At 45.2% G+C, this 14,798-nt stretch overlaps 2 protein-coding genes across 2 annotated transcripts in view; both read left to right on the top strand.

Moving 5' to 3' along the window:
- The window catches only part of LOC146010029 (uncharacterized), a 54,531-nt gene extending 42,661 nt beyond the window's left edge, over nucleotides 1–11,870 (top strand). The window contains exon 10 of the mRNA XM_083150846.1: nucleotides 3,202–11,870. Coding sequence (XP_083006972.1) covers nucleotides 3,202–4,607 — 1,406 coding nt within the window. The 3' untranslated portion in view covers nucleotides 4,608–11,870. The remainder of the gene's footprint in view (nucleotides 1–3,201) is intronic.
- LOC146009536 (uncharacterized) overlaps nucleotides 1–14,798 on the top strand; it is a 783,885-nt gene that overhangs the window by 453,804 nt on the left and 315,283 nt on the right.

A 14,798-nucleotide genomic window follows, 5' to 3' on the forward strand; every position in this document is an offset into this window, starting at 1 on the left:
CAGTCAGTGTCTCCTCCTACTGGGTGGGAGTTCGGGTGCATAAGAGCAGGAGGCTGGGCTATGAGGCATGATAGGGGCATGTGGGCAAAACAGCGTCAGCAACTCCCCAGTGGTGGAAGTTACGGTTCAGGAGAGCAGGAAGCTGGGTAGTGATAGGGGTGTGTGAGTATACGGGGGACTAAAGAGGGGCTTAGGGGTGCCGTGAATTGCGGGAGGGGCACGGGGGGTGCCGTGAATCAAGGGAGGGAGGGGGCGCAGGTGTCGGCGAATCGCGGGAGAGGGCGGGGGTGCGCGGGGAGGGGGCGTGAATTGCGCGAGGGGGGGTTGCGAATCGCGGGAGGGGGGGTGCGCGGGGGGTCCGTGAATTGCGGGAGGGGGGGGGGGCATGGGGCGCGATGAATCACCTAGTTGGTTATATATTCTTGTAGAAGGATGGTAGGATTTTGCTGTCATTCAGAATGCATTTACATAAACAGTAATAGTAGCAGTAAAAGGTCTGACTTAAAACACCTACAGTAAAACAGAACAGGTGTTATATATTATAAAAAGAATTGGTTGATGATGTGTAGGTTGACGTGCACATAGTTCATAGTTGTCACTGGAAAAAACACATGTAAATGTTGACATAAGTGTGGCACTTCATCGGTGTCCATGTCGACACATGAGAATGAATATGAAAACATTCAAAAAAAGAAAAATAAATCTTCAAAAACTCATGTCAACCTTTTTCATTGTCGACCATAGCCGTGCCTCATTGTCGACCATAGCCGTGCCAGTGTTTTGCATGTGCCATTTAATCCTGGGGTTGCCGTGAATCACGCGCGAGGGTGGGGAGGCCGTGAATCACGGGAGGAGGGGTCGTGGGTGGATGCCGTGAATTGCGGGAGGGGGGGTCGCGGGGGGGGTGGGTGCCGCGAATCGTGGGATGGGGGGGCGCAGGGGGTTGCCGCAACGACAGGAGGGGGGGTCAGGGGTGGGGAATCGTGGGAGGGGGGGTCGCGGGGTGCCGCGAATTGCAGGAGGGGGGGTGTCACGGGGTGGGGACGCGAATCGCGGGAGTCACCGGGGGTGCCGCGAAATGCGGGGGGTGTGCTGCAAATCGCGGGAGGGGAGTCGCGGGGGGTGCCGCGAATCGCCACAAGAAAAAATCAACACAGAAAGGTCAACACATGTAAATGTTGACATAAGTGTGGCACTTCATTGGTGTCCATGTCGACACATGAGAATGAATATGAAAACATTGAAAAAGTGAAAAATAAATCTTGTCAACCTTTTTCATTGTCGACCATAGCCATGTCAGTGTTTTGCATGTGCCATTTAATCGTGGGGATGCCGTGAATGGGGGGGGGGGGGTGAGGGAGGTGCATACCCAACATGACCCTCTCCAGGAGGGACACATTGCTCTGTTTCTGGACTTTCTTCTTAATTTATGGATTACCATCACCTGTGCTTAAACACCTTTCTTATCAATTACCCTGTTTAAAATGACAGGTGATGACAATCATAAATTAAGATGGAAGTCCACAAACAGAGCATTCTGTCCCTCCTGGAGAGGGTCATGTTGGGAGGTATGGAGGTGTGGGGCGCTCACCTGGTGTGTCTGGTGAGTAGCTGTGTCTTTGCTGTGTAACATGGAGAGGCAGAGGGTGTCTGGCACTGTCTGTGGGCTCACTGGGGTGGTTCTCTGTCATGTGAGTCAGTCATGTGAGTCAGAGGCTCCACCCAGCGTTATAGCTCCAGACACACTTTGAGTGACAGATGTAGCCAAATATATAAGAGATGTGCTATAAGCACATGAATAAAAATAACATGCCCCTTCACAGAAAAAAAATCCTGATTTTTTTTTACACCAAAATTAAAAAAAAAAACCTTTTAGTTTAAAAGTTCACATTCCAGCTCTCCATGAAAAGATGGAGAATTGCTCCACGGCGAGAGACGGCGAAAATCACTTAAAAAGACGGCGAATATTTCACATTGAATTGGGTTGCTCGCTTTTGGAGAGCAAAATGCTCCGTCCAAGGCGAAAATAGCACAAACTCGCCATAAAACACGGCAAATTTTTCTCATTGAATATGGCCCAAAGGTTGTGGAAGTCACATTTTGTGTATCACAAAGGAATACCTCAGGCCTAATTATGGAAGGGTGCCCTGTGGGTCCCATGAACCTCGAAGAAAGAGAGTTAACTTAAGGTAGGTCTACCATAACTCTTGTTTTTTTTATAGTAAATTTTGACAGATTGCATTTTGCAAATTGAAGGGTTTGGAGCAGTTTTTCACAAAAACTGCTCCAAAAGCCCTTTACTACATTCAAGTGAAATTAAAATAATGTGAGAACACCCTTTATTACATTATTTTATGAAAAAATATTGTTAGTAAATGGGCCCCTATAGGTGGACGTGCTGACAGGGGTAACACAGAGCGAAGAGACTGAGGATCATAGAGATGGGAAACAGAGCAGAGAGACAGAGGATCATAGAGATGGGATACAGAGCGGAGAGACTGAGGATCATAGAGAGGGGATACAGAGCGGAGAGACTGAGGATCATAGAGAGGGGATACAGAGCTGAGAGACTGGGGATCATAGAGAGGGGATACAGAGCAGAGAGACTGAGGATCATAGAGAGGGGATACAAAGCGGAGAGACGGAGGATCATAGAGAGAGGATACAGAGCGGAGAGATGGAGGATCATAGGGGAGTGTCAACAGGAAAGAGGTCAGGAGATCGCCCTCACACACAGTGCCATGCACCACCTAGCTTTAGGGGGCCGATCCTATTCGGTCCGAAGGTTGCGAGGTGCTATTTGTGCGCAGTTTTCATGCTGAAAATGACACCCGAACTAAGCCGATCTCTCACCCTTCGCTGGGCCGAATTTGCTTAAAATTGTTCGCACCCCTATGGAGATGCGAGCGCTTTTAAGCTAATTCAGCCTGCCATAAATTGCGCCCAGTGCTGTGATGATACTTGCGAGTCATCCACACGGAATAGGATCGACCACTAGGTATGTTGACCATCGGCTGTGTTACAGAACGATATGCCTGACCTACGTCATTCACAGACCTATCACTGGCTGACGGACCAGCGATATATCGGCCAGTGTGTGCGCAGCATTAGACCTGTTCAGTTTAAGTGATAAAACTTTCATGAACATTTCCTTCTCAATGTAAACAATTCTGTCTGTTGTCATTCATCTGTTTTCTGTAGATGGGCGCACAAGCAGGAATATCCCGGAGGGAGATCTCATTGTGTCTCCAGGTTATATACTAGAAGATAAGAACATCAGACAAGAGTCTCCAGAAGAAAAACCCATTATCCCCAATACACACCCAACATTTCACAGTGCAGATATTTCATCTGGTCCCTCTAGTCATGAGGAACCTTCTCCTGGTCATTTAGACCTTACTACACACAGTACAGACCATAAAGATGGTACAATAACATCCAGTTCTGCGTTTGGTAACAGTTCTATACATCACTCAGATTGTGTTTTACATCAGAGTCCTCGCAGAGTTGAGAGACCATTTTCATGTTCTGAATGTGGGAAATGTTATACAGATAAATCAACTCTTGTTAGACATATGAGAAGTCACACAGGTGAGAAACCGTATCCGTGCTCTGAGTGTGGGAAATGTTTTAAAGATAAATCAACTGTTGTTAGACACGAGAGAATTCACACAACAGAGAAACCGTTTTCATGCTCTGAGTGTGGGAAATTTTTTAGAGATAAATCAACTCTTTTTATACATGAGAGAAGTCACACAGGAGAGAAACCGTATTCATGTCCTGAGTGTGGGAAATGTTTTGGAAGGAAATCAGAACTTGTTATTCATCAGAGAAGTCACACAGGTGAGATACCATTTCCATGCTCTGAGTGTGGGAAATGTTTTAGAAGGAAATCTAATCTGGTTAGACATGAGCGAATTCACACAGGTGAGAAACCATTTCCATGTTCTGAGTGTGGGAAATGTTTTAGCAAAAAAGAAAGTCTAGTTTCACATGAGAGACTTCACACAGGCACCAAACCACTTTCATGCTCTGAATGTGGGAAATGTTTTAGAAGGCGATCAGAACTTGTTATTCATGAGAGAAGTCACACAGGTGAGAAACCGTATTCATGCCCTGAATGTGAGAAATGTTTTTCAATTAAATCAATTCTTGTTAGACATGCGAGAAGTCACACAGGTGAGAAACGATATTCATGCTCGGAGTGTGGGAAATGTTTTAGCAAAAAAGACAGTCTAGTTAAACACGAGAGACATCACACAGGCGAGAAACCATTTTCATGCTCTGAATGTGGGAAATGTTTTGCAATTAAATCAACTCTTGTTCGACACGAGAGAACTCACACAGGTGAGAAACCATATTCATGTTCTGAGTGTGGGAAATGTTTTACAGATAAATCAAGTCTTGTTAGACATGATAGAAGTCACACAGGTGAGAAAACATTTTCATGCTCTGAATGTGGGCAATGTTTTCAACGGAAATCATCTCTTGTTACACATCAGAGATATCACACAGGTGAGAAACCATTTTCATGCTCTGAATGTGGGAAATGTTATACAGAAAAATCATCTCTTGTAAAACATGAGAGAAGTCACATGAGTGAATAACCATATTCACGCTCTAAATGTGTGGGAAATATTTTATACATAAATCAGCTGTTTGTAAACGCTAGAAAACTCACACACAAAAAATATCATTTCTCCTGCATCCACTAGGGGACACTGCAGGTTTCTTACATTGGGGATAGAGTGGTTATAGGAGGCAACACTTTAGAATTCTTACAGTGTGGCAGGCTCCTCCCCCTCTATCACCCTCGAGTCCCAGACCTTCATCTTAGAAATGTGCCCGGAGCAGTTGGATTCCTGGACTTGGTCTCCTTAGACAAAGTTTTTAATACTTTTCTTTGTATTCACTTACATTTTACAATGAGGACAGGCAGACGGAGGAAGCGAATTGCCTGCAACATTAGAACCCCTGGGAAGGGTCAGGTCGCCACCGGGTGTTGTGTGCCTCGCTGACCCAGCCACCAGTGTTTTCACAATGGGGACCAGCTGCGGCAGCTCGTGTTACCACCAGGGGTCCAGGCTCAGGTGAGGGCGCACATGTGCCATGTGGTATCCCGTCCAGTTCAGCGCACTGGCCGGGCAGAGGAGTCTGTAAGGCCGCTGTACACCACGTTTGCACTACTACCCAGCCTCTTCCTTCCTGCAGAGCTGGCGTCGCCCTACGGATAAGCCTCATTACCCGCACTACAGACTCCAGATTCTGTGCTCGTGGTGCGATCTCCGCTGACCTGCACAGGTTCACCTCAGCTTTACTTTCTCTCATAGGACAGTGAGTTGTATTACATCGTGGTGGGGTGTATGAACATATAGATATACGTATATTATTACAATTGTGGGTGTCCATTTGAAGTTTGGTGGCTCCTTTGGTTTGGTGATTGTCAGGTGTGTTGCTGCTGGTTTTGTTACGACACTGTTGCTTAGCAACCGGGACTGGGTTTTCTGTGCAGCAAGCACACCTGCACTGAATTTCTCGTTAACTGGTTACCCTTCATTAGGGATTTTGACCAGTTGCTCCCTGCTGGTTATACTTCCTGTTTAGTCCTCAGTAAAGGAAGCATGTGCTTGTCACTGTGCAGTCCTTTGAGTTTTGTCTCCAGCCTGAGTTCCTAACCGCGTGTTTGCAGTTCAGGCACCCGTGTCCCTGGTCCCCTGCAGTCCACTGCTGGTCCTGATGCTGGAATTCCTGTCCGAGTCCTGCTTCTTGGTCCTGACCCCTGTTTCCCCCCAGATCCTGTCTGAACAAGAGATTAGTGTTCTTTACCATTTTTAGCATTTTCTGTTGTCTCTTATACAGTATTATCTGTGTGGAGTTATATTGTCTCCCTTGCACACCTTCAGGTTGTCATTCGCACTGCATAGGTAGTTTTCTATTATTATTATTATTATTATTATTATCATCTTCTTGCCAGGTGTAGGTCTAGCTTTAAAAGTATTGTGTGTATGTTTAACACCATGCATTTTTGCATTTATGGTAGTTTGGTAGGAAACTGTATCGTTATCTCTTATTTCACTACCTTTCTGTATAGACCTGCTTAGGGGATCACCTGCTTGTATAGGTGTACGTTAGACTGCTGGAGGATTCCCTCCCGTGGAGGACAGCGCTGTTAAACGAGTGTTAAGTTAGTTTTCCTCTTGCCTGCTCTGGAGGTGTTGGGCACCTTGTCTCCCTGCAATGCCCGATGTCACCGAAATTGGGGCGGTACTAATTCGCCCCTTCCAATGTGGCTGTTATAGGTGAAGTCTTAGGGTTGGCATTGTGGCCCGTCCGCACCTCTATGCTCCTGGTTATTGTCAGTTACTCGTCTGTCCTGTTAGTTTGTCATTTGTTTATCCTGATCATCCAGCAACTGCTACAGTTCCCTGTTCTATCCTTATAGATCAGGGGTTAATCTTAATACCTATTGTCTTATTTCTCTATCCACCTTGTATATCTTAGTGAGTGTGAGTGACCTTGCTGTGAGAATGACACATGGTCCATCTTCCACTTAGAAGCTGCTCACTTGCAGCACAAGGAACGGTTATACTCAGCATACTGGTGATGCTTAGGGATTGCCATCGACTATCGATGTTCCAAAAGCATCCATGGTTGGTACCTAGTGCTCGATGTTTTGGTCATCGATAGGTGAAGTTCGGATAGTGTTCATCACTGTGAATTTTCTGTATTCTAATCACACTCAACCCCGCCGGCTTTGCTGACAGCACGTGACGTCACTCTCACTGACAGGCTTTTTGTGGTACCAAAACCAGATGGCTTCGTACAGCCTATATTAAATATCAAGACCCTGAACCCATACCTTACTTACAACAAATTCCAAATGGAATCCTTTTAGGCGGTCATTGCTGCGGTCACGGCCTGCATGGTATCGGAGCTACATCTACAAGGTATTATGATAATCTCATACCTAGGTGATCTCCTCACAGCATCTTCATGAATCAATCAAATGTTTTAATACACATTATAAATAAAACAAAATTTAAAGTTTAGATGGATCAGTTGATAAAAGCAATGTCAGGAACAAGTGCTATTAAATAGTTGGACCTGGTGTATATTAATATAACCTGCACTGAACCAAGGTAGCAGTCCCAGTCTGGTGGAGTCCAAGCGGCATAAAATTCTGGGTGTCGTTGGAGGGATTGGTCCTGCAGATTGGTAATGGACCACTATTAAACCTCACGATAGTACGACTATTTGATATCCCGATTGTTTGAGCCAGGGGAGTCCAATTAATGGGACCAAGTGGTCAGAATATTCAGTATGGTAATGGTCCTAAAAGTCCAAAGGTGGCACTGGTCCTGGGTAACACCAACACGTTACGCTGGTCAGATTGCCGGCCTTATCAAGGTGTCTTAATGTGGTCTGGGGACTCCTATTTATACCCAGCCAGTGATTAGCATAATTGGTTGATTCACTTGTGTTGTTAATTGTAATAATAAAATATCTATGGAGATTATACTATATAAATAATCTACATCAGTACAAAAACATACCATAAATACATCTAAATAATTTAAATTGGTCTTATTTATTCATTTGACCCCTATAGTCTACTTCCGGGGTCATAGGTCCCCATAGTTAATTATTTCTTTAATATAATTAATCTGAGACCGAAAAGGATGATGTTAGACAGTAATACACTTATTCAATTGCCCAAAAGAAACAATTGGCTTAATTTGAATGGAAAAGACATGGGTGCAATAAAATAAAATCCCCTCCACAACCGGATGTGAGGTGGCGCTAGTTTTGGCCAATAAGGACTTGGGTAAAGTCTCTTCCCCATCACTGGACTGCATGGACATCATCAGTCCGCGGACGATTGGGGTCTCTCGTCGCCGGAAGTGACACGCTGCATCCTAGACGTCCGCGCGTCACCGCCGTAAATGACGTGTCACGTCCCGGACCTCCTCTGGGAGTGACTGCCCACAATCTCGCCACCTGACATCCGCATCATGCGGATCAGAGACCGGATGTGACGTCTCGGCCTTTCCATTCCATCTCCGCTTTCCCAAGCGTCACATCCTGTGTATGGATTGCAGGAAGTGGGTTAGAAAATACCCATATCCTTATTTAACAGAAATTAGAGCCTTTATTCATTTAGAGTAATATGACTTGAATACTTCAGAGATACTGTTCTTGTACAAAGGACCTGGCTGCTGAGGCATTGCATGCCCTGTCAATTCCTTGGAATTACAGTCTAATCTACCTTTTTCCTGCACTTTCCACTCATTCTGGGGCTATTCAAAGGGGTCAAAAGAGAGTCTGCTTCCGTCATTCTAGTGACTCCGGACTGGTCAAGCAAGGCGTGATACATGGATCTGCATCTCCATCTGGCAAACAACCCCTGGTGTCTTCCTCTAAGGGAGAACCTGTTACAACAGGGTCCGTTCATTCACCCAATTCACAGTGTCTTCGTTTTAAGGCGTGGCTGTTGATTCCATGTTGCTGAGTAGGCCCAGACATCCCTACATTAGTCATCCCTACCATGCTTAGGGCAAGAAAGGCTGTTACTTTGGCCCATTACCCTAAGATCTGGAAATCCTATATCTCCTGCTGTGAGAAGCACAGACTACCTACGGCTGTGTTTAGTCTTTGTTGACTTCTAGTCTTTCTGTATGTTCAGCAGGGCTTAGGTTGGGTTCTCTGTAGGTCCAGGTTTTGGCCCTGTTAGTCTTCTTTCACCGACATCTGGCCCTACTTCCTGAAGTCCAAATGTTTCTAATTTGTGTCTTAGAACTTAAGCAACCATTTGGAACCATGGGATTTGTCCTAGGTCCTATCCTCAGTTGGATACGTTTAAGCCATTAGTCGATTATCTTGCTGGTACTGGCTTCGACCAGAAGGTTTTCTGACCTTCCTGCGGTTCCCCCTTACCTGGCCTTTCACGAGGATAGGGCAGAACTGCAGACCCGGTTGGATTTCTTCCCAAAGGTGGTATCTGCGTTCCATGTTCACCAACCCTTTGTGGTTCTGGCTTTGGCGGGGATTCCAGCTCCTTGGATGTGGTACACACTCTGCGTATCTATGTGGACAGAACGACTTCCTTGCGCTAGTCTGATTCCCTCTTTGTTCCCTATGATGTAACCAAGGTTGGCTTGCCTCCAGAAACAGACGCTGGTGCGCTGGATTTGCCTGACCATTAAGCAGGCTTACCTGAGTTTGAGCTCATTGTGGCCTTCATGGGCTGCTGCGCACGGGGCATGACGCAGCTGTGTAGGGAGCCATTTGGTCTCATTCGCACACCTTTCTACGAGTTTACAGGTTGACCCCATTTGCATGCAATAGATTGTTCCAAGACACTCCTCCTGGCGCTAATTATAGTATAGTAATGTAATGATGAATTTACTTGGTTACATTAATTTAGGATCATTTAGAACCTTCCCTGCTGCACGTGATCACAGGATTGGCCGTCCCCACCACTAGGTGAATAAAAGGAAAAGAAGAAAAAATAGGATCACAGCGTCTGGGAGGGGGTGGAAATGATTTGGGAAATATAAATGAATATATAATGAATAAATAGGATTTGAGAATTTAAATGAAAGTAAAAATAATAATAATAAAAAACATGCTGTTTGCAATAATAAAGATGAAGGTATGAAAGAGCGATTGCTCTAACACTATGGATGGAAACCGTGCGTGACTAAAAAATGACATTTATTTAACTTAACATTTTTAAGAAATTAATGTTATGATAACATACATTGGTAATAAAATTGATGGAGATATATAATAAATATTATATAGTATGATCTGACAGAATAAAATCGATTAAATTAAAAAAAAATATTTTATTTCATCTATTTTATTCTGTCATATCATACATACATATTTTTAGTCACACACGGTTTCCATCCATATGTTTTTATTATTATTTTTACTTGCATTTAAATTCTCAATCCTATTTATTCATTATATATTAATTTATATTTATACATATGTTCCCCAAATCATTTGCACCCCTTCCCAGACGCTGTGATCCTATTTTTTCTTCTTTAACACCATTTGCAGCCTCCACGTCCTGGATTGGCCGAGCGGTGTTACAGGATGCACATCGCTCTCCCATCCGTGGGGGTAACTTTGGGACGTCCCCAATGTATGAAGGCTACAGTGTTCCCTGGTGGATGAACCTGAATTTGGTACTCACCGATAATTAAATGTCTCCACAGGGGACACTGTACGCCTGCCCAGCGCTGCGCTTTCTGGTGTGTCCTGAATGCCTTGGGTGTTGTGACTCTAGGCTTTCTCTAGCTGGGTCCTGTACTGTGTTCTCCTGCTCCTCCTACTCTGGAGATTCCCTGGTCTACTTTCTCCTCTCGGGCACAGTTTTCTAAGACTGAGGTGTGGGAGGGGGAGGAGCCTGCCACACTTAAGAATTTAAAAGTGCTGACTCCTTCTATCACCACTCTATCCCCATGTATGAGGACTGCAGTGTCCCCTGTGGAATCGGAGAAATGGAATGATCGGTGACACCAAATTCCTGTTTCCAATGAGCTGATCTACATGAAACAGAAGCGTTGATACTAAATTCCTCTATCATCCATCAGGTGTGGATTATTACATAGACAATGTCTAGATAGCCAGTCAATAAGTCTACACCAAAGGTCGGCATAGGAACATTTAACAGGGTCAAAATATGAATGTACTGTAAAGGGTAGACATGAGTTTTTCACTGTTTTGGTGTCGATATTGACAACTGTTGACATGGACTCCCAATTAGTGTAAAGAGTAACCTCTTGGTACCATCTCCACCCTTGGTGCAAGTTACACACCTTTAATGCCGGCAGCCACATCTGATTGGCTGCATGCCTCTGTCATTTATGCTGATGTTCCAGTTCTATTGCTGCTGTGATTGATTATTGCAATAGTCTCCTTAGTGGCCTTCCCCAATACAGACTCTCACCACTACAGTCCATCATGAATACAGCTGCGAGGCTAATCTACCTAGCCAGACGTTCATCGTCTGCAAAGCTACTCTGTCAGTCACGTCATTGGTTACCTGTATTCTACCGTATTCAATACAAAATTATTTTACTTACACACAAAGCCATAAACCAAACTACACCAACATACATATCTTCTCTTATCTCAAAATATCATCCAACACGACCTCTACGCTCCTCCCAAGATCTGCGTCTCTCATCCACACTCATTACTCGCTCCCATTCCCGACTGCAGGACTTTCTTCGTGCTGCACCCACTCTGTGGAATGCCCTCCCAAGCACAATAAGACTCTCCCCCAGTCTCCAAACCTATAAGCGTTCCCTAAAAACTCATCTCTTCAGGCAAGCTTATCAAATTCCAGAACCAGTCATGGAACCTTGCATTCTGGTGGAATCTATGCAATGAAGAATACAGTATCTATCCTTATGTATCAATGCCTATTTCCCTATAGATTGTAAGCTTGCGAGCAGGACCCTTATACATTTTGACTGTCTGTAAATACCCTGTTTGTTGTATCACTGCATCCTTTGTACAGGCCAATGAAATATGATGCGCTATATAAGAAATTGGTAATAAATAAATACATTTATTCCCATGATTACAGTGACATGAGCGATCAGTGTGCAATAAGACTCCATGTCTCCTAGTCTGACTGTATATGGGAAAGCAGCTGGTGTATGTATTACTGAGTCATTATATAACTGCATTGTTGTAACTGATTTTTGTATAACAGCTTATCTGCAATATATAAATATATATTAAATACACTGTGTGACCCTGTACTGTAATGTGTGTGGTGTATACTGATATTTGGGCCATCACTATGACTCTGCGCCTCTTGTCATACCCCGGGTACCTATGTAGGAGGTGCATGTGCTGGGATTGCCGAGCCGGCCACGTTCTGTGGTACTCACAGCCCACGGGCCCAGCACCATGAAGCTTTATGGATTCCATTTGGTATCCGGTACTTAGACACAACTCCCGGCCACCTCCACATGAGCCCCGTAATGTGGGATCTGTTACACTCACTGGGGTCAGAGCATATTAACGGTACTGATTTGTCACAGGCATATAGGCTCTTAGGATCAACGTTTTCAGCGGTCGCTATGTATGTTTATATCGCAATAAATACCATTTATAGATGGATATCAGAGCCCTTGGGCGAGTCAGACATACAAGGCGCTATCCAGCATAGGTGCCGTAGCGCTTGGGGTATGTCAGTGTTGACCGCTGATAACTAGTATACCCGCTGCTGCTGTAGACACTGCTATGATGCTAGCATATGTATAAACAATCACAGTTATAATATATCACATTAGAGCCCTTAGAAGGGCTAAGTTTAAGAGACGCTATTTCACATATGATATTTGAGAGGAAGAGACAGTGCACATAACGTACACCCACACGGCCGTGCTGCCGGCGCGCGTTTCGCTTCCCGCTTTTTCCTTTGCCTTGAAAAAGTGGGAAGCGAAACGCGCGCCGGCAGCACTATACTAGTAGCCGAGGGACAGTGTCAAGTGACTGGCTTAGAACAATATTAAGGACACATAACCCACTTGGGTCTCATACTACTGCTAAAGCTCATACACCCCCCACAATTGAGGGGGGGTGATTGAGAGCCCTCATACTAGTCAAAAATAAACTATAGCTGTATCGACACATGGAGTGTTGACACATCCTCTAAACCTGTCAGCAGTTACATCTCCTGCCTGCCCACATATGATTGCTTTAATATAAACAATTCACCATCACAGGCAACTAAATTTTCAACAAATGTAACAAGAGGAAGTGTCTTTCCCACATTTGGCAACAATTTCTCTAATTTGAGACGCTACACTGTATCATTAACATAAGAGACCTATTTTGAATACATTCGGTCCCCACACGTGCTTTTTTTTAAACACGCACTAATTGTCACTTTGTTTGTTATGTGTTGTTCCTTTTATATTTCGCGGTTTTAGTAATACTTCATTAAAGGTTAAATTTTATTGGCATCCATTATTTCTTTAAGGTGCACCACACCCAGACACACTTTTTCTTTCTGTGCTAAACAGTCCTCAGGACCCCAAACCGTTCATTTCCAGGTCACCCAGCAGGTGCACTCATTACATACTGACATATTTCCCAGGTCACACAGCAGGTGCACATGTGTACTCATTACTCACTGACACATGTCCCAGGTCACACAGCAGGTGCACTCATTACTCACTGACACATTTCCAGGTGACCCAGCAGGGGCACAGGTGCACTCATTACTCACTGACACATTTCCAGGTGACCCAGCAGAGGTGCAGGTGTACTCATTACTCACTGACACATTTCCAGGTGACCCAGCAGGGATGCAGGTGTACTCATTACATAAGAAAAAGGGGGTAGGTAACCAGGTTACCTGTAGGAGGCGCAGAGTTGTGAGTGGATTTGTTAAGCTGCAGTACAATGGTGGGGAGTGTCAGTCCCAATAATAGATATGCAAAAGGGGGGGGGGGGGGTAGACTGCGCTGATTTCCAATATTAGCAAAATTATTATTTAAACATATCAAGTACCACTAAATAGGTTTTTATTCTTATAAAAATTATAATAAAATAATACACAATATAAACTTCACAATTTAACAGGTCAATTAATAAATGCCTTTAAAATAAGGGAAGGGGGTGTGGGGAGGGGGAAATAAAATTTCACGTTTTTGACTGAGCTGATGAAATAGTTATTATAAGTCCATACGGTACCGTATTTTTGATGGAACAGATGGATTATTTTGAGATCTGTATATGCAGGTTGGTGTCCACGATGTAGTAGATTTTCAGAGGATTGGAATAGGACTGTGTCTCAGGACTTGTAGGTTAGATCAGTCAGTCAATAAAAACCACCCGGGTGGTGGTTACCACCTGTATTATTACTATAGATATAAGTGATGTCACAGTGACACTCCCAGATCCCCTCACCTCTCCTGTCACATCCCCCGGTGTTACTGTAGAACGGCCCATTCCCAGCAGTCACCTCTTTGGTTACAACAGGGGTGTTACTGTATAATGTCCCATTCCCAGCAGTCACCTCTCCTGTCTCCTCCCCCGGCGTCACTGTATAATGTCCCATTCCCAGCAGTCACCTCTCCGGTCAAATCCCCCTGGTGTTACTGTATAATGTCCCATTCCCAGCAGTCACCTCTCCACTCACATGCCCGGTTTTACTGTATAATGTCCCTTTCCCAGCAGTCACCTTTCCTATCACATTCCCCGGTGAAACTGTATAATGCCCCATTCCCAGCAGTCACCTCTTCGGTCACATGTCCCATCTTTACTGTATAATGTCCCGTTCCCAGCAGTCACCTCTCCAGTCACATCCCCCGGTGTTACTTAGTGTTCGCGCTAGGCTGTTTTAGCGGGGCGCTGCGCCCTGCCCGATTTTTAAAGTGCAAAATGCGCTCTGCCCGTCTCGCAGCGCCCCGCTAAAACAGCCTCACGGGGAAGCCCAGCGTCGCTGTTGACGGCGATGCCTGGCGCTTCCCCAGCAGCACAGTGGATTCGGAGGGGCCGGGCCCGCCCCCTTTGATGACAATGGCGGCCAAAGCACGCCTCTTTCATTACGGCGGTGGCCCGGGCACACCCCCCTTCATGGCGGCCCGGGCACGCCCCCTTTCATGACGTCGGCGGCCCGGGCCCACCCCCAGCTGTGACGTCGGTGTGCCCGGTCTGCCCCCCAGCGCCCTGCCCGGTGTCACTCCTAGAGTGAACACTATTACTGTATAATGTTCCATTCCCAGCAGTCACCTCTCCGGTCAAATCCCCTGGTGTTACTG

This window comes from Crinia signifera, chromosome 6 (genome assembly GCF_055691185.1).
Source record: "Crinia signifera chromosome 6, ASM5569118v1, whole genome shotgun sequence".
NCBI classification, from domain to species: Eukaryota; Metazoa; Chordata; class Amphibia; order Anura; family Myobatrachidae; genus Crinia; species Crinia signifera.